General features: G+C 38.3%; 1 protein-coding gene across 1 annotated transcript in view; it reads right to left on the bottom strand.

Annotated features, from left to right (window-relative positions):
• col3a1 (collagen type III alpha 1 chain) overlaps nucleotides 1-23,810 on the bottom strand; it is a 98,774-nt gene that overhangs the window by 50,032 nt on the left and 24,932 nt on the right. Inside the window, exons 2-5 of the mRNA XM_008117578.3 lie at nucleotides 12,620-12,825; nucleotides 8,763-8,810; nucleotides 5,570-5,686; nucleotides 3,003-3,065 (exon numbers count right to left, since the gene is read on the bottom strand). Coding sequence (XP_008115785.1) covers nucleotides 3,003-3,065; nucleotides 5,570-5,686; nucleotides 8,763-8,810; nucleotides 12,620-12,825 — 434 coding nt within the window. The remainder of the gene's footprint in view (nucleotides 1-3,002; nucleotides 3,066-5,569; nucleotides 5,687-8,762; nucleotides 8,811-12,619; nucleotides 12,826-23,810) is intronic.

The raw sequence follows: 23,810 nt of genomic DNA, 5'->3' as shown, positions 1-23,810 counted from the left end.
ATCTTATACATCAGATGAACTTATTCATGGATATATATGGGAGACGTACGTAACAGCTAATGTAAGATTCTGGGGGTACATTGTTTGACAGACTGGACCAGTATGAAAAGATGCACTGTAGTAAAAAGGCAGCCTGATCCCTAAACTACAAAGCCGAGTTGCTGATATCACTGTAAAGACAACACCTGATATAGCACAGGACTCAGGATATAACCTGGCAAGAACTGGAGTTTGATATGGTTTGATAAATGAAACAGAGAATTATATGCAATTGCACCGTAGTATTAATTACAATGTGCATGGCCATATATATATAGTTCATTTGGCATTGTACATGGTAGAAAATCTGCTTTATAGCAGAGAGATTTATTTTGTAATTGTATCCCAATCTTTACACTAAAAGTGTTGGTGTTGTTTAGTTGTAGACAAGAATGAAGCACTATATTCCTCAAAGTGAATATAAAGAACTAAGCCAGCTAGTAGGTGCATTTATGTGCTCGTTTTTAAAATAGCTGTTTGGGGAAGCAGATAAAGTACTTCATTTAAAAAAAACCAAGTTAACAAACGATGTGTTTTGCAAGAAACAATATGTTGTAAAGAAAAATACAAAGTGATAAGAAATGCAAAAAAGTAAACCAAACCAAGCAATAACATAATAAATCATTGATGTAGAAATGTGCTGATAAACAAATACCAGTTAGGGTTAACTACTATACTGTGGGGGAAAATAAGGTTAATTTAAATTTCTTCAGAACCACGTCAGGCTATCTGGGTTACCTGTTGTAGCAGAATTCAAAGAAATATTTGACATTGATCTGTTCTAGGATAAAAGGCATAAAGGAATCCAGTAGCACCTTTAAGACTAACTAAAGAGAAGACATTTCTGGCATAAGCTTTTGTGGACTCCGCCCATTCCATTAGATGTGTAGGCACTGGATTCTTTTATGACATTTTTGGTTAACCGTTGTCTACATTTATCTGAAAGAATGCAAGATAATATGTGGACCCAGTGAAATGCTGAGATTTGTTGTGTGTCATAGAATTAACTGCATAGGATCACCCAGATGTAACGTGATGTAGTGGTAGCAAGTGGGTGTCAAACACAGTAACATGAAAGCAAAGCTGTGCTTGCAGTTTCACACACACATGGACCTTTTGCACATGTGCGAATCTCCATTCATGTCAATGGAAAAAGTAGCTCTGTGTTCTGCGTGTGAAGTAGCTCTTGTCACTTCTGCAATACCTCAAGCACATCAAACAAACATCTCATAAGCAGTTCAGCACATTTCAGATGAAGAAGCGGTACAACATCAATGATATCAACTGTCAAGGGGAGAAAAAAGATTAGCAGCTGGAAATGGATGAATAAATTAGAGGATGGATGGATGGATGGATGGATGGATCAATGAACAAATACACTGAAAAGCGAAAAACCTGCATGGAACAGAAAATGAATGAATATGATATTTAATGAAGACAAATGGATAAAGCAGGAAAGCTGTAGAGAAGAGTCCTGGTTCAGAACACATGTGCTGAGCGGACTTTAAGTTGTCCAGTGTGAAATGACCAGCTCTTCTAATAGAATATGTCAAATATCAGCTTAATTCAAATGAGGATAAACAATATCATGCAGTAGTATGAAGCAAACTGATCCAGGCAGCATCATTGATGGTGCTTGAAAGCAATGGTGCTTGAAAGCAGCAAGACTTTCAAAGGTGCTAGGCCTACATAATGGTGGAGGGAGGCACATGGGATTTGCCTCAGGCAGCATCACTTCTTGGGTTTGCACTGGCTTACTAAATGTCTAGGAGCCCCGGTGGGGAAGTGCGTTAAAGCACTGAGCTGCTGAACTTGCAAACCGAAAGGTTCCAGGTTCAAATCCTGGGAGCGGCTTGAGTGCCCACTGTTAGCTCCAGCTTCTGCCAACCTAGCAGTTCGAAAACATGCCAATGTGAGTAGATCAATAGGTACCACTTTGGTGGGAAGGTAACGGCGCTGCATGCAGTCATGCCGGCCACATGACCTTGGAGGTGTCTACGGACAACGCCGGCTCTTCGGCTTAGAAATGGAGATGAGCACCAACCCCCAGAGTCAGACGTGACTGGACTTAACATCAGGGGAAACCTTTACCCTTACCTACTAAAAGTCCACCATTTTCAAATATATATGCCCATATAAAGAAATAAAATTTGCCATAATTGATAATTGTAGATTGCTCACAAATAGGAAAAAGCATTACCCCCCATAATTTACATGTAAAAAGGAAATTATATGCTGTGTAGAAAAGGGGGAAATTACATCCTTTGACATGACTTTACTGAGGAAAATTAATGTAAATTTTATTACATGAGAATAATTCATGACTGGAGTTCCTTCCCCTCACAGAAAGGGAACCACTCTCAATTAGTGGTTTCAACATCATTGCTGGGGGAGCCTGAGCAGCTATAGATAAGAAAAATGTAATAAAAGGCTTTGTATGGACTATAAACAGTGCATGTATTGCTTTGTTATCAGCTGATATTTGCATACTGGAAACAGAGAATGAGGTACAAATGAATGACCTGAAAAGTTGTTACTGGATGGAAGGAAAGAAAAAAAGAACTGGACAAAATAATGAATAGAGCAAGCAATGAACAATAAATGAGAGTATGACAAGAGAAGGGTGAAAAAGAAGGAAGCAAGAGAGCATCAAAAGCAGTAGCAAGTCAACAGGTGGATAAAAATAGAAGAGCAATGATGGGAAAAGAAGAAAGGAAGAACAAATAAAAGGGAGTCAGATACATTCCGGAAATATCTGATTAGGCTAATCACTCAAACATTTGAGACGATTAGAATCCAGAGTTATATTTCCTGGAAAAATACTGCTTTCACTCTGTTACGTTCCTAGGCAGTAACAGGACAGTATTTTCTTCGGTACTTGTTCAAAAATCTGAACAAGAGAGGAAAAATCCAATTATTTAAAATGACACACAAAGGGAAGGGAGACAGTGTTGTTGTCTTACAATTGGGCCAGGGTACATTCCTCCACCACCAGCCTTGACATCCTCATACTGAGGAGAATAGCCCTGCAACGGAAAACAAAGGTGAAGTAGCCATTACAAATGAACGAGTAAGCGAAACGTACACTTGGAACAGCAGACACAATGGACATGTTTAAGCACCAGTGCTTCAGCTTAGGCAGCAGTATCCCAACTTGAGTTCTGAGTTTTCAAGGCATGGTTTGTTTCTCTTGGAATAGATAGATGTTTGTTGTTGAATACTTTGACAAGGTTGACCGGAATTCTGCTTTGGAGTCTAAATTTGTCTCCTCGTCTTTGTTCTCACTATTGGCATATTATGCTTAATACGAGGGCTATCCAGAAAGTAGGTTACGTTTTGGATTTTAAAAAGGACAAAGTATAGGAGAAATCATTTACCATATGCAGCTGAAAGACACATCCCAAAACTACAATCTCATGTAATCCCCATTGAAATTTAGCCACGTTTCATATAGATAAAGGAGTTTGAAAACTACTGCTCCAGTAAATTCCCCGCTTGTGTCCTCAGCTCTTCCCCCTTCTCCCTTCCTGCAGCGTAGCCAAAACGCTGTGCTGCCAGCCACACCCCCATTGTTGGAAACGGAGGAGAGAGGCAGCAAATTTACTGGGGCAGTACTTTTCAAACTCCTTTATCTATATGAAATGTGGCTAAATTTCAATGGGGATTACATGAGATTGTAGTTTTGGGATGTGTCTTTCAGCTGCATATGGTAAATGGTTTATCCTAAACTTTGTCCTTTTTAAAATCCAAAACGTAACCTACTTTCTGGATAGCCCTTGTAGTACTCCTCATATTGGGAAAGAGGTAGTTAGAGAAATAAGTGGTGGAGACATAACTTTTCAAGGCACTCACATAAGAGTTGCCAACAAATCATAAACTGCCAAATCTTTGAGGTGGCCCAAAGCTTGGATGCCCAAAAGAACTAATGGAATTGTCTTATTTCCTCTTACTGAGATTTGCAGTAAGCTCATTTCTCTTACAACCTCATCAGACAGTGGTAAATTTTGCGGCATGCACAGGTTCACCTCCCTTTTGCCATGGATCTCACTGGCACCCATTCCATGATACACAACTATTTCCAGCGGGGCTCCATGGTAAAAGAGAAGGCAAACCGGCAGTCGAGGCAGCAACACAGGAGACATCCCCTGTTCAGTTGAGATCAACAAGGAGAAGCCGGGTAGCCGATGCTTCCCTCATGGGATTGGGTGATGGTGAGTCAGGCGATGTGGGGCGTGGGCCGACGGGTGATGGGTTCGAGTGGCCCATCTGATGAGGACATTAGTGCACAATTTTTGGAACATTATAGAGGTCAGTTATGTTACACATGATATAGATCAGTCCTCTGATAGCATGTTTATTTTAGCATTGGGTGAAGGGTGGCAGATAGTAATAAAATGTCAGCTACAGAATTTGTGAAAGCAAAGCAAAACTATCCATGTGTATGCACTTTACAGTGAAAGATATAACCTCTGTTTTAGTGCTCAGAAACACTCGTGCCAGTTTGATGAAATTTTAAATGTACTTTGCTAGTGTTGCAAGAAGGACTAACTTGTCCTCAAAATAACCTATAGTGGAAAAGGCTAATGCAATTTTACATTCCCATAGAGCTTGGCCTTCCTAAACCTGCTGTTTAGAGGTGTGAAGGATACCTACAAGATTTAATGATGATTTATAAGTTCTCCTTAAATGAACAAACACTGTTGTAGCTTCATATGGTATCTTTGGCCCCATCTACACCACTATATAATCCAGTTTCTGAATGCAGATTAATTGCATTGAACAGGATTATATGGCAGTGTAGACTCATATAATTCAATTCAAAGCAGTTAATCTGCATTCTCAAACTGGATTATATGGCAGTGTAGATCCAGCCTTCATTGCACGGCTATGAAGTACTGAATAAGGAAACAGCTAGACACATCTTGAATGCTCTTGAATGTGGAGAAAGGGTAGGTGGGAGTTCAAGAAAGATGACATAAGAAGATGAAGGATGAAAAACAGGACTCCTGAGAAACAACATTCATAATTATGAACATCCTACAATTCAATCATATGTGCATTTCCTAGGATGTAAGCCTTGTTGGAGAATTTCTGGCATCTCCAAAGTATGTGCATCTAGTGCTGATGTCTGACAGTGTAGCCTTTTACATGGAAATTCCACTAAATTCAAAAAGACATCTTTTCCCATGTAACTGTTATTGGGAAGTTGTGTTAACACTGAAAAGAACTTCCACTCCCAAGATACTATGGTAAATCTGTATTGATTTTCTGTTGATTGGATGAAAATTGGGATCATTAGCAAAAATACATCATGTTCTTGACAATTGTTCTGTTTCTTCCATGAATTGACCCATTGCTTCCTTGGTAATGCAAGTCTTCATCCTGTATGCTGAGCTTTGACAGAGTACAATTAGAAGAAACAACAAGGAAACATGGACTTTTATATTTAGACAGCATGCATAAGCTGGGTGAAATTTCATATGCAATACATTCCAAGTAAAATGAAAGCAAGAATTGCATTTGTACTTACACCTCCATTCAAACTGGGGCAATTTTGGCAGACTCCTGGGGGCCCTGGATTGCCAGGAATTCCCGGTTGGCCGGGTTGACCAGGTGAACCATTTCTTCCAGGAGTGCCAGGTGGACCCTCAACATTAGGAGGGAAAAGGGGAAAATTACTCTGTTTCACTGAAAGCATCAGGTAATTTCTTTAAAATGCATGCATACTACGAGACCCCATGGGGAGATGGTGGTAGGGTATAAATAAAGTATTATTATTATTATTATTATTATTATTATTATTATTATTAATTACAAAACCATGATTATTTTAGCTACTCTCCACAAGTCCCACTAGATCATCCCCTTGTCTCTTTTTTCAGTCCAGACCTTTGAGCAAACTGAATGGGTCCATCCTTTCTAGATTAAAATGACAATTACAAAAAGTTATTCCTTAGTGTGACTTGGTACTCTTCTCATATTAGGAATATTTCTTACCTAAAAATGCATGTACACTTAATTTCAGTGGGCATAAAATGTTGTTAAACAAATACAAATGGAACAATGAGAAAGGGTCTGGACAAAGAGTTTGAAATTTACACTGAGTAATTACTTGAAAGATTTTTTTTAATAAAATGATATATAGATGGTACTGGACACAAAAAGGAATTGGGAAGATGTATAAAAATAATTCTATTGAATGCTGGAAATGTGGGAAAAGGGTCGGCACTTTTCATCATAGATGGTGGTCATGTAAAAAGGCTAGAAATACTGGGCACAAATACACACAAATGAAACTTGAACTTTATCTGCTTGGGATGTTAACTCGATAGAAAATAGGGAGGGTTATTGCTATACTTGATAACTGCAACAAGAATTACCTATATTCAAAGATGGAAAGACTTAAAAAATCCGTCACAAGACTACTGGCTTATAAAAATGAATAGTAGTAATAGTAGTAGTAGTAGTAATAATAATAATAACTTTATTTGTTTCCCACGCCTTTTCCCTAAGGGGACTTGGAGCAGCTTACAACAGGAAAAAAAATATAAAAACATATAAACAACACATGACAATCAGGAAAATAAAATCAACAGAGGTAAAACAGTAAGTGAACTTGCAGATATGAATAAACTTCCTAGGATGATTAAGGAGAAATCTCTACCTTTAAGACAAATTGGAGCCCATTTATTGTGTTCCTTCAGCAAAGATAACTCAGTGATGGCCAAATCTCCATCACTTTTTTAAAAAAATAGAAGTGTGTTATTATGTGAGAAAGGATGTACCAATTGTTCCTTTTCATTAAATGGGTGTTGAAAACTGAAATAATAGAAACACCAGACAGATAATGTAAAACCTTTGGATTAGATAACAGATTATTTATAGTTTGTAGTTATTGTTTTTTAAGTTTAGGATATAGTAGTATTGGTACTTTAGAAAGAGTACACTTAATACTTTGTTGTTGTAGATGTTGTTTTTGTATGGTTGTATACAGGGCCGTAGCCAGAAAAAAAATTCGGGAGGGGTTTTGAAAATTGGGGGGGGGGGGGGTTTGAACCCCTAGCACACATCTCTCCCCGCTACAAACCTGTCAATATCTGCTTGAAATAGTGCCTGGAGGGACTCTTAATGTTTTGCATCTCATAGACTTAGCATGGGGATTTGGTTAACCAGTTAAAATTCATGAGTAAACCAGGTTTTTTTTTATAACCTGAAAATTTGGGGGGGGGGGGGTTGAACCCCTAAAACCACCTCCTCGCTACAGGCCTGGTTGTATATAGGTTTTGTTTTCATCTGCTCAAATAAAAATAAAAATAATTTAAAATGTATATGAAACTAATATTTTAGATTTCAAAGCATTAAAAAGCGTATTTTCTATGTAACCTCTTTAGTTTTGTGAAAAATTACTTTAAAAATAGTCTGATATCTCTGATAAGAAAGCTGGAATAAACAAAATATTTATCATGCGTGTCTTTGAAGTTTCCCAAGTCTTGTCAATGAATACAGGCAAAACTGACATTAAATAATAACAAACTGATCTGTCCACCTCAGTGACCTAAAGTAATGTATTCAATGGTGTTCGTTCATTGCTTAAATACTAGCATAGCTGATTAAACAGATTGCCTCTATCTAGGCAGCTTTCTCTTCTGCTAAATCTGCTTCTAAGAGTTGGGGGAATGACCAGAACAAATTCGCAAATAACACAAACCAGTGGACAAAAAGGATAACTCTTGCTGCTGAGTGCATCTTAAGGAAGGATAGATGAATTTGTCAATTTTGTGGGGGGTTTTCTGGTTTTTTTTTTTTTTTGCATATTGGTATTTTTTACAATTTTCAGTTAAGTGCCTATTGAACTTTGAAAGCTGAATTAATTTAAAGTTCAGTTTGTCCCATACCATGAATGAGAATTGTGTGCGTGTAGTATTTTTGAAGCTTTGTGTGCAATTTTACCACGTTTATACATTTTTGTAAATCCTTTCTTAATTTTATTTTGCAACACTACACACTTATATATGTAGTTTTTCTTAAATATATAAATGTTTATGCCTTTTCAATAGTGGAACTCTATTCCAAAATTCAGAAAAGTGCAAATTTTGATAGACAACATGAATTTTGATAGACAACATGAGGCTGTGGCGCAGGCTGGTGAGCAGCCAGCCAGCTGCAACAAATTACTCTGACCAAGAGGTCATGGGTTCGAGGCCAGCTTGGAGCCTATGTTTGTCTTGTCTTTGTTCTATGTTAAAGGCATTGAATGTTTGCCTTATATGTGTAATGTGATCCGCCCTGAGTCCCCTTCGGGGTGAGAAGGGCGGAATACTGTAAATAAATAAATAGATAAATAAATTTTGGTTTATGAATTGGTTTGCAACTGGAAAATCAGGTAAATTCCCATTAATTTTTGAACTAAAATATTTTCTCATCCCATCTCTGCACCAAGGATAAGACAAAGATGGGCTATATAAACAGGGCATTCTCTGCATGATGGAATATTATTATTCTGATCTTTTCTACATGGCTGAAGTTGTACTACTATTGCCTTCACTCAGACAGAAGAACTAGATTATTAAAGTCAAAAGATGAACTGAACTGAGCTGCAATAAAATATACTAAGCAAATGGTATCAGACTCTCATTCTGTTAATCGCTATTTGGGCTCTCTTGCATTTTGTTTTGGAAAAAAAGAGATGTAAGAACAATCATTTACAAATGTACTGAACTTACGGGATCTCCCCTGGGGCCTTGGGGACCATTTACAGAAGGGCCAGAAGGCTAGAAGAAGAAAAGATACAAAAAATTAAGTCAAATTGACCAGGAAAATATATTACAAATAGAACAAACATAAAGAATATGAAGCAGAAATGGTTCAGTATTAGAGACAAGTCAGTACGCACACACACACAATCTGGCATACACCAAGAAGGAACAAGATGCCTCTGGATGTGTTCTCAGTGGGATCTGCAGCTGAACCAAGCTTATAATCCTTTTATGCTAAAATCTACTCCTGGTTTTCCTCAAGTGTTCTTCTTCAGCAATCTAATTTGGGAAGGGGCTGGTCTTGTCTACAAGAGTTCTATTAGAAGACTTACCTCTGTCAACTCCTGATTCATTAGATGAAATTGCATAGTTTTTAAATACAATAAGTTAGTTCTCCAAATGGGTAGGAGAATCCTAGATCTGCAGCACTAAAACTCTTCTTGATTAAAGATGATGCACAATCATCTGGTGTTATTTATGGATAGTTTATTTTGATTTTTAAATTCCTCTCAGTATTTGTATTTCTGATACTCCAGGAATGTACATATCATCTGTTTGGAAACATATACAGTATCCCTCAATTCATTCTAATGTCATGGGCAAAAGTCAAAGATGCTAGTAGAAAAAGAGGGAGGGTGTCTTTCCTTGCTCTTAATGGAAATGGACTTCTAAAATGAAGTAATTAAATTGTCAATATAAATGCACTTTGGTATTAAAATTGCTTCATGGTGAGATAAAAGATAACTATTTTTAGAAGGAAATGTATTTTATGATAGTTTACTGAAAAGGAGTATCATTAATATAGATATTATTATATTGGCAGATTTAATTATCTCTAAGTTTTATTTGGTAAGCCTATCGTAAACGAAGTGATAAGATATTTATGGATTGCTGCAAAACGTTGCTTTCGGTTTAGTGATACAATGAGCTGCAGCATATTTTCTAAATGACTGAAACCTGATGAGTCAGTGAAAGTTGGTCATAGCTAATGTCCTCTTCAACTGGCGGGGGGGGGGGGGGGATGTTGGCTTTCCTCCATGTCCTCTTCACTATATCAGGGAAATTGTTCTGTTTGTGTAAACCTGGAACATCAAGGTTCAAAATGATGGGAGTGATTTACATTATGTGTAAAGTAAGGTCTATGCAGTGCAGATGTTATCATGTGGATGGAGATGCAAGGAATGAAGCACAGCCAGCAGGTTCACCCACATGGAAAATCAGAAAAATAATGTCTGCGTCTTATTTTAAATGATGGAACTGCTTAAATGTGTCCTGGTAAGTAGACCTAACACCCAAATTGAGATTTAGGTTTGCAGTGGCAAGCACTGTCATTGTTGTATGCAACAAATGGGCAAACTACAGAACATAAGCCACATATACTGGATCCCTGACATGCGAGCCCATAGCCAGGGGAAAAAAATTGAGGGGTGGGGGTGTGAATCATGAAGAGTAGGTCCATAACACAAAATAAATTGAATTCTATGACTCATTATATACTTTATATAGACTTAATTAAATCAAATTTCTATTTTAGCTGCAAAGTTTCAATTTGTTTGCAAATGACACTTAGGACTTCATCACATGCACTAAAATCAGCATTTCTACACATTTAAGAAATGGCTACCTACGGGGTGGATAACATGCTCTTCCAGTCTTTCTATAAGCTAAAAAATGAGAGCACTTTTGGTACTTTTTTTACCCCAGGCTGTGGGTGATTAGTGAGGTTTAAAGGCGGTACATCCCATCAAGGTCTGGAGGACAAAAATCACAATGTCTGGAGAAGTTCAGTGTGTTGTCGAAGGCTTTCATGACCGGGATCACAGGGTTGTTGTATGTTTTCCGGGCTGTATGGCCATGTTCCAGAAGTATTCTCTCCTGACGTTTATATATACCTCACAACCTCTGAGGATGCCTGCCATAGATGTGGGCGAAACGTCAGGATAGAATACTTCTGGAACATGGCCATACAGCCTGGACAACATACAACAACCTTCTGGGGAAGTTGCTTCCCTCAATCAATATACATAGGGAATCTTACCATTTGATTAAAAATAAGTTACAGTTATAATTCTCCAGTTAAAGCCTAGGCATGTCCAAATTTATATTCAGGATGAGCTAATCCAAATCTTCCACTAGATACTTAGGGGTCAAGCAGCTTTCTCCAATACCACCACTACCTTTCCCCAAGCATGTTCACTATAGTCGTCGTTTGCATGACTCAAGAGCTTTCCCCCCATATGGACCAAATGTAACTGAATTTCATCCCTAGTGTTCATAGAACAAGCAAGCCAAATTGACAGAACTTTTGCTTTCATTTGCCATCAGAGCTGTCTTCAAATGATGATGGCAGGTAACTCCCAAGGACTCAGCATGACTCACCAAAACCTACATCAGAAAGCAGAGAACTGCCAGTTGGACTTCAGCTTTAACCACGGAATTTTCAAAATATTACTAGCCTAGAATTAAGGGGTTGCTGAACCAGAGAAGACACATTTCATTTCATAATTTTTAAAGACATTATAAGACATTTATAAAATGGAGAGGACTCCATTTTGTGAAATGTTAATCTTGAGCCAAATCAATCTTTGAATGTGTTTTAGCTAGCAGAACGTAACATGAAGTTCATTCCAAGCATCCATACATAATGGGAAAGTTCCAGCTGAAAATCACACTTGGCAATGTCAGTTGCGGACAAAATGGATGTCCTCTGGGGACAGTGTTTAGTGTTCTTTGGACTCAATGGTTTTGGCTTCAACAGATATTCAGGATCCTTGCCAGGCTCCATTTGTATTCAAGTGAATAACAAGCCCAAACTAATTTCAGAATATTCAATAGTTTTGCAGCATCTCAATTTCTAACAAGAACAAATATTATTGGGAGATGGCTATGAGATATTCCTGCTTACATTGGCTGGAAAGACCTGAAAAAAATAACGATTTGTCGCACATTCTAGGACTTTGAATATTAAGCTTTTATCAACCCAGGAAGTACAAAAGTTCCCTGTGAAATCTGAAAAGGGAGGAAATTAATCTCCTGGGATGTTTGTGAGGATGGGAAGTAGGTTTCAGAAAGCACTTGATTTAATTTCAAAAACTCTTTGGTAAATGTTCTTCTGGACAGAATAAACTGTGCTTTCCCTAGGATTGAGAACTACTGATAGAAGGGGCTTCTCGGAGAAGGGATGAAGAAAGGGAAGAGAAAGAAGAGAGTAGATAGATAAGGTATAATATACATTGAGAAACTGAGTGGGGTTTAGCTTTGGTCCACAATAGAAGGATAAGTCTACATTCAGAAAATCACCTTCCACTCAGTCTCTTTTAAAAAATTAGTACAGTAGAGTCTCACTTATCCAACGCTCGCTTATCCAACATTCTGGATTATCCAACACATTTTTGTAGCCAATGTTTTCAATATATCATGATATTTTGGTGCTAAATTCGTAAATACAGTAATTACTACATAGCATTACTGTGTATTGAACTACTTTTTCTGTCAAATTTGTTGTATAACATGATGTTTTGGTGCTTAATTTGTAAAATCATAATCTAATTTAATGTTTAATAGGCTTTTCCTTAATCTCTCCTTATTATCCAACATATTCGCTTATCCAATGTCCTGCCGGCCCGTTTACGTTGGATAAGCGAGACTCTACTGTACTACAAATCTCTTTTCTCATACAACACCTTTCCCATGCTGATTATCAGCAACAATTAATAGAAGCCTTAAATAATTGTATTCAAGTTTGTGAGCAACCAGTCAAAATACAACTGGTGAGGCTTAATGCATATTCTGGCTGCCCCAAGAGAGAGTATATTTAAACTTACTGGCGGAGATGTCAGCTGAGGACAAACTGGGCAACATTCTCCAAAAGGAATCTCCGGATTGGGGCAGTCTAATTCTTGTTCGTCACAGATGATATCATCACAAAGAACAGATCCCTGGTCGCAGACACAGATTTGGCACGGTTCCGGTTTCCACACATCTCTGTCAGCATACACTTGGCCAAGGTGGGTACAGTCTCCTAGGACAACTGGAAAAGAAATGGGGAAAACAACAGATGGGGAGAAATAAAGAGAAAGTTTTAATTGGAATGAAAATTAACTTACATATTTTTGCACAGTATACAGATTTTATCACTGGCAGGGTTTAAAATGAATGATTGGTTTCCAAGATCTATGACAAGAACTGAGGTAGTCACTCGAGAGCAACAATTTAAGAACAGTGGGATTCAATGATGATCATTTATATTGACCAGTTTCTACACAGTAAAGGTGATGACCAATTTTAGGAAGAACTTGCACGAGAGGAATGTGAAAATGTTGATGACGAGCAACTAGGTAGAAATATAAATGGGCATACAAACGATCAGAAAGAAATCCAGCCAGTTATTCACATACAAACAGAAAATGTCATTTAATTCTAAAATGTTCATGGGAAAACTGGGTCTCATCTGTTGTTAAGCGAATTGAGGTGAGAGTGAACAGGAATGGTCTTGAGCAGAGAGCTAGGGACTGAATTCTCCATCCCTGAAGGGTCACCTTAGGAACAACATTGGGTTGCATCTGGGGACTGTGGTGTCTCGCCATTGTTTGAGGATGAGTTGGTTTATGAGGGCCGCTGCTTCGTTTCATTACACACCAAATTCAAGTTTAAGTTCAAGTTCATGTTCATGCCCTTAAATTGGTTTATTTATTTATTTTATTTACAGCATTTATATTCCTCCCTTCTCACCCCGAAGGGAACTCAGGGAGGATCACATTACACATATAGGCAAACATTCAATGCCTTTTAACATAGAACAAAGACAAGACAAACATAGGCTCCGAGCGGGCCTCGAACTCATGACCTCCTGGTCAGAGTGATTCATTGCAGCTGGTTGCAGCTGGCTTGCTCTCCAGCCTGCGCCACAGCCCGGGCCCAAGATTGTTACCAATCAATCTTAGCCTGGTTGGCAGATCAGGCTAAGATTGATTGGTAACATATAATAAAAGTTGCCCATAGTTAGCTCACACAGTTGTGTTGTCTCATTATTTCACTGATGAGGGAACAAAGGTGACGACCAATTTCAGGAAGAACTTGCTTGAGAGGAATGTGAAAGTGTGGTGACAAACAACTAAGTAGAAATATACCGTATATACTCGAGTATAAGCCGACCCGAATATAAGCTGAGGCACCTAATTTTACCACAAAAACTGGGAAAACTTACTGACTCTAGTATAAGCTGAGGGTGGGAAATGCAGCAGCTACTGGTAAATTTCAAAATAAAAATACATTCCAATAAAATTACATTAATTGATGCATCAGTAGGTTAAATGTTTTAAAATATTTATTGTATTTCAAAGAAAAATAGTAAACTAGCTCTGTAAGTGGAAAAGTAGGGAAAACAAAAACAATATGGTATCAACAATAACTTTTTAATAATAATAATAATAATAATAATAATAATAATAATAATAATAGCAATAAAACTTCATTTGTACCCCGCCCTATCTTACCATGGGGATTCAGGCCAGCTTCCAGCATAGCAACAGACAAACATTCAATGCTTATATAAACAAAAAACCATAAAAATGTAAACAAAAGACAACACTAAGCATTGAATAATAAGTTAAAATAAACAGTTGCATTAAATAATTATCAAAAAACCCAACAGAGGTAATGTCGTATCAGTTCCCTTTCCATGTAAAAGTGTAAAAACCTTAGCTCAATCAGTTTGGTATGGTACCATCATTCTTTGGCAGTGAAAGCTAAAGACCTTGTAAAACTATAAATCCTGGGATTCCATAGCATAGAGTCATGGCAGTTGAAGTGATGTACCATCATTCTTTGGCAGTGAAAGCTAAAGACCTTGTAAAACTACAAATCTTGGGATTCCATAGCATACAGTTAAAGTCAAAGCCTTTGTAAAACTCCTGTTTTTCTAGACATACATATCTGGTGATGGGGGTTTGGGCTCAACAATTACTTTCTGCTATAAAATCCTATGCATTATGGCAGTGAAAGTGAGAAGGCACTGGACAAATAGCTTACCACTTGCAGATTTTATCTAGCTTTACTTGTTACCACCATACAAAAGTGCATCTATTAGGACAGTGGTTTTCAATCTGTGGGTCTCCAGGTGTTTTGGCTTACAACTCCCAGAAATCCCATCTAGTTTACCAGCTGTTAGTATTTCTGAGAGCTGAAGGACAAAACATTTGGAGACCCACCGGTTGATAACTAGGACAAGGCATCAACAGGCCCTTTGAATGTAATCATTGTATAATTTTTCTCTTCAGTAGCTGTCATTTTCATATTAGAAAGGATTGACTATAGATTAATGCACACACATTGATTTTCTTATTTTCTCAGAAAAGAAAGCATCATAGATAGAAAGTCAAAAATGAAAGGGAAAAAAAATTAAACTTGAATGTACAGAACATAGGGCAATGATTGAAACAAAGGAAGACAAAAGGGAACATAAAAACAGACTGAAAAAGGCCACTACAGAAAAACCTCTGCTTTAAGTCTGATGTATTTTTAAGTACTACGTGAAACAGATGTTTCTGCTTGTTTTATATATTAGCCGTGTTAAAAATAGGTCCATGTTTTGAGCTCCATTCCCTTGCAAATCGTTTTATGGGCTTTAAAATGAAAAACAAAACCCTCTGTTTTATTACATTCTTTGCAGGAAACAACAGCACCACACCTTCCTCCCTCGGAGATTCATGGCAAAGTTCCCAGCATAGTCTGTGAGTAAAGGCTCATTGTCATCTGGCAGAGCTAGCATGCTGCGCTCAGGATGAGTAGGTCCCTCCTTGGTGTAAATCCAGCCAAACCATCAACTGAACTGAACTGTTATTCTCACATAAGGTAAGGTGAAGGTTTTCCATGACATTAAGTCTAGTCGTGTTCGACTCTGGGGGTTGGTGCTCATCTCCATTTCTAAGCTAAAGAGCCAGCGTTATCCGTAGACGCCTCCTAGGTCATGTGGCTGGCATGACTGCATTGAGTGACCTTACCTTCCCACTGAAGCAGGACCTACTGATCTACTCACATTTCCATGTTTTCAAACTGCTAGGTTGGCAGAAGCTGGGGCTAACAGTGGGAGATCACCATGCTTCCTGGATTCAAACCATTGACCTTTCAGTCAGCAAGTTCAGCAGCTCATTGTTTTATCCACTGCATCACCAGGGGGTTATTCTCCCATAACTTCATATATAAAATGGAGGGAAGAGAGAAGGAGGGAAAAAGGTGGTGGTGATGGGGAGCAACGAGGAGCGATGCACAAAAGCTTCATCAGAAAGGCTAAGTCCTAGGAAACCTGCGGACATTACCTGGTTGTGTTGTCGAAGGCTTTCATGGCCGGGATCACAGGGTTGTGGTATGTCTTTTGGGCTGTGTGGCCATGTTCCAGAAGTAGTCTCTCCTGACGTTTCGCCCACATCTATGGCAGGCATCCTCAGAGGTTGTGAGGTATGGAAAAACATTCCTTGCTTAGTTTTTCCATACCTCATAACCTCTGAGGATGCCTGCCATAGATGTGGGCAATACGTCAGGAGAGAACACTTCTGGAACATGGCCACACAGCCCAAAAGACATACCACAACCCAATAAATATGGTTGTTTGTGGATCACAGCTCCACGTGTAATTAAAAAAATGCATGGAAATGCTTTGTACAGAAACACAACTGGGGCAGGAAGCACAGTGTATCATATTATAATACCTTCTGCGTACCCTAATAATCTATCCACGTCAATGCTACTTTTTTGTTCTTGGGGAAAAAAATCTATCTCACCTTTTGCTTTCTCCTGAGGATCTTCAGTTTGACTACCAAAACAAAATTCATTGTCTAAGGTCCCATCTACTCTGCCATATAATGCAATCTGAAATGGTATTGCATGGGTCAGATTCATATAATACAGTTTGATGCAGTTAAACTGCATCATATGAGTGTACACTGATTATATAATGCAGTTTCAACTTGAGGGCATACACATAGGGGAGGGACAAGTCTGCCTATCTGTGACTTAGAATCATTGAGTCATAAAGTTGGAACAGACCTCGTGGGCCATCCAGTCCAACACTCTGCCAAGAAGCAAGAAATTGCATTCAAAGCACCCCTGATATGTGGACATCCAGCCTCTGCTTAAAAGCCTCCAAAGAAGGAGCCTCCACCACACTCTGGGGCAGAGAGTTCCACTGCTGAACAGCTCTCACAGTGAGGAAGTTATTCCTAATGTTCAGTTGAATCTCAGTTCCTGTCACATTCCAGCTTCTAGAACAGGGACAACTATTTAAGAAAAGAAGGCCTTCAAGGGTAGAAAAAGTAATTTCATCAATATAAGATATTCCATTAAAAATGAGTGGAAATAGACATAAAGTTACTGTCTGTGAAAAGAAACATAAAACAAGCTTTGCTTTATTACTTGATAATCTAGATGTACTGTAATTCACTTTAGGTTCAGTAGATGGCGCTCTTGACCAAACAGAATCCAGTGTTGTACAGACATCTGTTTATAATGACTTTCAGCCACTTTTCTAACTTTCTGGATATTATTAAGTCTGTTCAAGACCAAATGCTGCACTCCAAATCTTTGTGGGATTTGGCAGAATGAAAGTATTAAACCTTTTTTCCCAAAAGAACCTTGTATCTGGTGTGATCTGCCAGTTCAAAAAACAAAAAAACAAAAAACAAAACCCTGCTGGGTTAAGAAGTAGATCTGTGTGTCAGCTTGCTATGGCATAATGCCCTCTGCGTTGTATGTTAAATTTTTTTAGCATTAAAAATAGTCTGCAAATTTAAATTTTGTTCCAGTCCTGGCATAGAATAAATAAAACTAACATTAATAATGAGAATTCAACACTGCAGAGTGAGAAGTCTGTCTCTAGACTTTTGGCTGGAATAAAACAATGAAATAATAACAATGATTGGACAGATCTCTTCACATGCTGTAGCTAAAGCTTATGCTTTATCTTTGGTTACTTGCTCAAGGAGTCTCAGGTTCCTTTTAAAAATTCCAGTTCATATTGGATTTTGCAGTTGTGTGTGTAACCCTGCCACATTGGCAGGGAGGGGTGATTTTTTTAACCTGGGATAAACCTGCAGTAAGAAGTTTATCTCATGTTAAATCACATTAGCTTAGGTGTCATTTTGACACCCAGCTAATATGACATCTAAACTGCATTATCAGTTGTATTTGTAGCTGGTGAAACTTTTGTTAACCCCGGTGGCGAAGTGTGTTAAAGCACTGAGCTGCTGAACTCGCAGACCAAAAGGTCGCAGGTTCAAATCCCGGGAGCGGAATGAGCGCCCGCTGTTAGCTCCAGTTTCTGCCAACCTAGCAGTTCGAAAACATGCCAATGTGAGTAGACCAATAGGTACCGCTCCGGCGGGAAGGTAACGGCACTCCATGCAGTCATGCCGGCCACATGACCTTGGAGGTGTCTACGGACAACACTGGCTCTTTGGCTTAGAAATGGAGATGAGCACCAACCCCAGAGTCAGACATGACTGGACTTAATGTCAGGGGAAACCTTTACCTTTTTAACCTTTTGTTAACTAGTGACTAGATCGCATTAATCAGATCTCATTAATGGATTGTGTTGGAAGATGATGTTGTCAGCTTTCAGCATGGAGGAATGCAAGGAAATTACAGAAAGGTCCTAAAAGTTAAGAGCTCCATGGTGGTGAGGGAATTTATTTTATATCAAGAGTGAGAAATGTGTCCCACCAGATATTTAATCCCAGTTCCTACTGGGATTAGGGCCCCATACCAGCCCAAAACCCTGAACTTTTGCTATATGATCACCACATGCCTTCCCGCGTCAACAACCAGCCAACAGCTCCCAATTTCTCCAAAAAACTTATCTGAGGGGCCTGGATACATGGTCAAGCCCCTTAGGTTAATTTTGGGGGGAACAGGGGGCTGGGAGGGGAGGATGGGCGTGCTATCCCACTCCTTCAGGCTCTTAGATCCCAAAGAACCAGGATGACAGTGGGGACTGATCCCCAGGATCACGGAACACAGTCCCGGGAGTCACTACACAGAGGCCCACACCTGGAAAGATCTGGACCTTTCAGTAAGGTCCAGCTCTTTCCAGGTATTTTATTAATTTGGAGCAAACTGAGAAATAAGGAGCCCCGGTGGCAAAGTGTGTTAAAGCACTGAGCTGCTGAACTTGCAGAGCGAAAGGTCCCAGGTTCAAATCCTGGGAGTGGCGTGAGCGGCCGCTGTTAGGTCCAGCTTCTGCCAACCTAGCAGTTCGAAAACATGCCAATGTGAGTAGATCAATAGGTACCGCTTTGGCGGGAAGGTAAGGGCGCTCCATGCAGTCATGCCGGCCACATGACCTTGAAGGTGTCTACGGACAACGCCGGCTCTTCGGCTTAGAAATGGAGATGAGCACCAGCCCCCAGAGTCAGGCATGACTGGACTTAACATCAAGGGAAACCTTTACCTTTTTAAACTGAGAAATCTCAGTTTACTCTGGATATATCCAGGCTTACTTGAAGTGTCGTTTAGACATGTCTGGTAGACCTGTGACCCATCATGGATTTTGGGGCCTGGGCAGACCTGGGCAGATGGAAGTTGTATCCTACAACCTTGGATGCTGCATAATTAACTGATATGGTAATTCATACAATATGGGCTGGAAGCCTAGATCAGGACCCCGGTAAACAGTTCTTCTGTGTAAGCTTCATCCATCCAAAAATGACTACTATTCAAGGTACAATGAGTACACTCATTGTACACAAAAAGAAAAGAAAAGAAAGCTAGAGGATAAATCTGTCTTCTTCCCTCCTGCACCAAGAAACACTTACTGGCTCTGGTCCAAAGGAGAAATCGGCATTTTTAACCCAGCTTGTCCCAGTGGCTCAAATGTATCTAACTTCTGGGTGAGACTGAAGCCCTTGTGTCTGCCCAAATGTGGAGATTTTATATACTGTTTATCAAGGATAAAGGGCTTGTCATCTGCCCACACTGAGCTCAGACCAAACCCACAATGTATCATCTATGAGAGTTACTATGTACATTTTTACTTTTAAAATAATTATTGGGGTGGCTTGCCAGCAATTTTGTGAAATATAAATTACAAGTTATTGAACATCTGGAACTCATTTCATAAAATATAAAATAGCTGGTTTTTTAAAAAGAGCATTGGAAAATTTATGTAGTATATTAAACCTGCATTAAAACTGCATACATTTTCAAGTCTGAAGGTTGGTTGGTTGCCTTAAGCTGAGCAAGCAGTCGGGAAAGAAAGAAGTACGCCTTTTTCTCCAATATTTGATTTTTGACCAGAGCTTGGAAAGCTACTTTTTTTGCATTACACTTCCCAGAATGCTGCTGGGGATTCTGGAAAGTATAGTATTTTCTTATGTATCTAAGGAAAGGAAATTAACTTGTATTTTCCAGAGTGGACAAATGGAAGCATATGTATTACTTTTTCCAGAGACATTTCATTTAGCTATTCATGGAGCAGGGCAGCTAAAATGAATTAGGAAACAGCAATTAGCATTTTCTGGGGGAAAAAGAGTCCAGATGGCTCCTAAGATAACCTTGGCCTACTAAGGGAAATCATCAAATGACTGTGTATGTATGCAAAAGGACTGTTGTAACTGTTAAAAAGTAAGAATTAGGAGACAATTATGCAAGAGTTCTTTGAAAGTGAAGTTTGGGACATTACTGTGTGTTTACTGCATCCTCAAGTTAACCAAAAATGGCTCCAGGTCCAGAACTCACAATTTCAGACCAATTGACAAACTCCTGATGGTGCTTCAGCTACAAAGAGGATTTAATGCTGTCAGGTTTGTTTTCCAATAGTGAAAATGAGAAGCAGACCCCTTTCTGTTTACCAGAAAGCCATATACCAATTGAGTGGTGATATTTTATGCTTCATTTTGACTGGTGGAAAAATACAACCTTTCTGGAAGTTAGCAGAACTTTTCTTTCTGGCCATGTCAAGAACAGCTGGGAGATTGTTGGCCTAATATGGTTCAGCTTGTTTGCTTTGATCTGGATTATATGAGTCTACACTTCCATATGATCCAGCAGATTAATCTGGATTGTATATGGCAGTGTAAAAAGGACCTTGCTCTGTTCTTCCATTTTGTTTTGGATATTGGGATGAGATTTGGGGAGCCCATTCTTGCCCCATGGATGCCCCAGAAAAAAAAAATTCTCATTGCCTTACAAACTACAATTCTGGGGCATGGCTGGAAGGCAAGACACTAATAGTACTGCCATCCTTACAATAGAGACATATCAGGAAGGGATAGGGACTGTGTGCCCTTCCAGATATTGTTGGATGCAGTTTCTATGATCCATCATGATTGGCTAAACTGGCTAGCATTGATAGGAATTGCACTCTTATCAACATTTGGAAGGCCAACACTTTAACAAACTGCATGAAGGACAATGTGCATACAAAAGTGAATCAGAGCTTAATACAATTACTTTGTGAAAAATATATTCCTGGAAGCCTACAACTATATGGTGAAGCAGCATATTCGCCAGTGGATCCTGAGCTGTTAGCCCAAAAACTCCCTCCATATACCTCACAACCTCTGAGGATACCTGCCATAGATGTGGGCCAAATGTCAGGAGAGAATGCTTCTGGAACATGGCCATACAGCCTGGAAAATGCACAGCAACCCAGTGATTTTGGCCATGAAAGCCTTTGACAACACTCCCTCCAAACTTTCTCCAAATTTTTGAGAACTGCAAATGAGAGTGATTGAATGTAAACTAGTAACACATGTACGAAAGTGGTACAAAATGTATTTTAAAACCCTCCCATGTATCTGTGAATTTCCACTTGTACCATGGAAGAGATTTATGGGATCGCCATAAACAGTGTCAGTTTTAATTTACCAAACAAAATGACAAGGTTAAAACATATTTTTCCCCCTTGGAGTGAGCAGTAAAAGTCGTATGATGGTTATATGGCAATGTTTACAACAAAAGCTAAGGCAGTGATTCCATATTAAGTTTCACAATAACAGCAAAGCATACTCTCAAAATGAACTCATTGAGTCGCTGAGCCAAAATGCCAAATGTTTTCAGTCTTGGGCAATTAGATAAGTGCTGAATGTAGGAAAGTGGAAAGATTTTGCTCATAAGATGAGAGCATGAAGCTCTAACTCTAGAACCGCGAGACATGAAGAAATAAGTGTAATGCAAGAATGTCTGAGAAAGGCATTGTTACACCCGTCTGTGAAATGGATTTTTTTTTTTGCTTTATATCATATGGATTTCACTGTTTAGTGAACCTATGTAAGAATGCAGTTACTGGCAATGGGGCTTGGGGAGGGAGCTCTGACTCAAAACAGGGCACTGAATCTTTTGTGTATTTGAAAAACTTTGGCTGGAGCTACATTGCCATACAATGAAATTTGAACTGCATTATATGGGTCTACACCAGGGGTCCTCAAACTTTTTAAGCCGAGGGCCGGTCCACAATCCTTCAGACTGTTGAGGGGCCGGATTATCATTTGAAAAAAAAAATACAAACAAATTCCGATGCACACTGCATATGTCTTATTTGTAGTGCAAAAACAACAACAACAACAACAACAACAACAACGAAAGAACAATACAATATTTTTTAAAAAAAACAATTTTAACCAACATACATTTATCAGGATTTCAATGGGAAGTGTGGTCCTGCTTCTGGCCAGTGAGATAGTCAAGTTAATTAGGTTTGTTGTTGTTGTTGTTGTTGTGTGCCTTCAAGTTATTTCAGACTTTGGGTGAGCCGAAGTCTAAAATTTATTTATTTATTTATTATTTACTGCATTTATTTATTACATTTGTATCACACCCTTCTCACCCCAAAGGGGACTCAGAGTGGCTTACAAGTTATATGTACATACAATATATTATATTATTAGCATAGCACAATATTAGCATTATATATTACTATATTGAACTATACCACTATACTGTAATATTATTAGTAATATTATACGTAACATAGACTATATAATTAATATTATTATATGGTATTATTATTAGTGTTGTATTGTATTACATTAAAATATTATTATCAATATTATATGTACATACAATATATTATATTATTAGCGTAGCACAATATTAGCATTATATATTACTATATTGAACTATACCACTATACTGTAATATTATTAGTAATATTATATGTAATATAGAATATATAATTAATATTATTATATGGTATTATTATTAGTGTTATATTGTATGACATTATAATATTATTATCAATATTATATGTATATACAATATGTTATATTATTAGCATAGCACAATATTAGCTTTATATATTACTATATTGAACTATACCACTATACTGTAATATTATTAGTAATATTATATGTAATATAGAATATATAATTAATATTATTATATGGTATTATTATTAGTTTTATATTGTATTACATTATAATATTATTATCAATATTATATGTATATACAATATATTATATTATAAAACTGAGGGCGGGGGCCAGGTAAATGACCCTGGAGGGCCGCATCCGGCCCCCGGGCCTTAGTTTGGGGACCCCTGGTCTACACTGATACATAATACAGTTCGAACTGTGTTATGTGGCAGTGCAGGTACAGCCTTAGCAACCAACAACTGCATTTTTTTCTTCTTCTTAATTGCTTTTTTACTCACTTTAGTAAGCAAGGTGAAAATATTGAAGCTGGATCATGAGCTGAGCTATCTCTTTTAATTGCTTTGCTTTTGGTAAGAAGCTGCATATAAACATTGGATAGCATTTGTGGGGTCAGGATTACAAATGTTCTGAAGAGAGCCTTTACTTTCACTTGTGGCCTACAGGATTGTCTTCTGTGAGTAAGCTCAGAGAATGCACACATCAATAAAATAATGTGGATTTTTCAAAACATTTTGAAACTGAAAGGGCTTTCAGATCCATTCTTCTAATGATCAATATGATGATTTTAGGATATGAACATGAAGCCTACTCAGATATTGAAATTGAGGGTGCATCTACACTGTAGAATGAATGCAGTTTGACCACTTTCACT

The sequence above is a fragment of the Anolis carolinensis genome, chromosome 1, assembly GCF_035594765.1.
Source record: "Anolis carolinensis isolate JA03-04 chromosome 1, rAnoCar3.1.pri, whole genome shotgun sequence".
Classification (NCBI taxonomy): Eukaryota; Metazoa; Chordata; class Lepidosauria; order Squamata; family Dactyloidae; genus Anolis; species Anolis carolinensis.
Note: the sequence above shows the minus strand (reverse complement) of the source record. Positions and strands in the feature narration are given on the sequence as shown.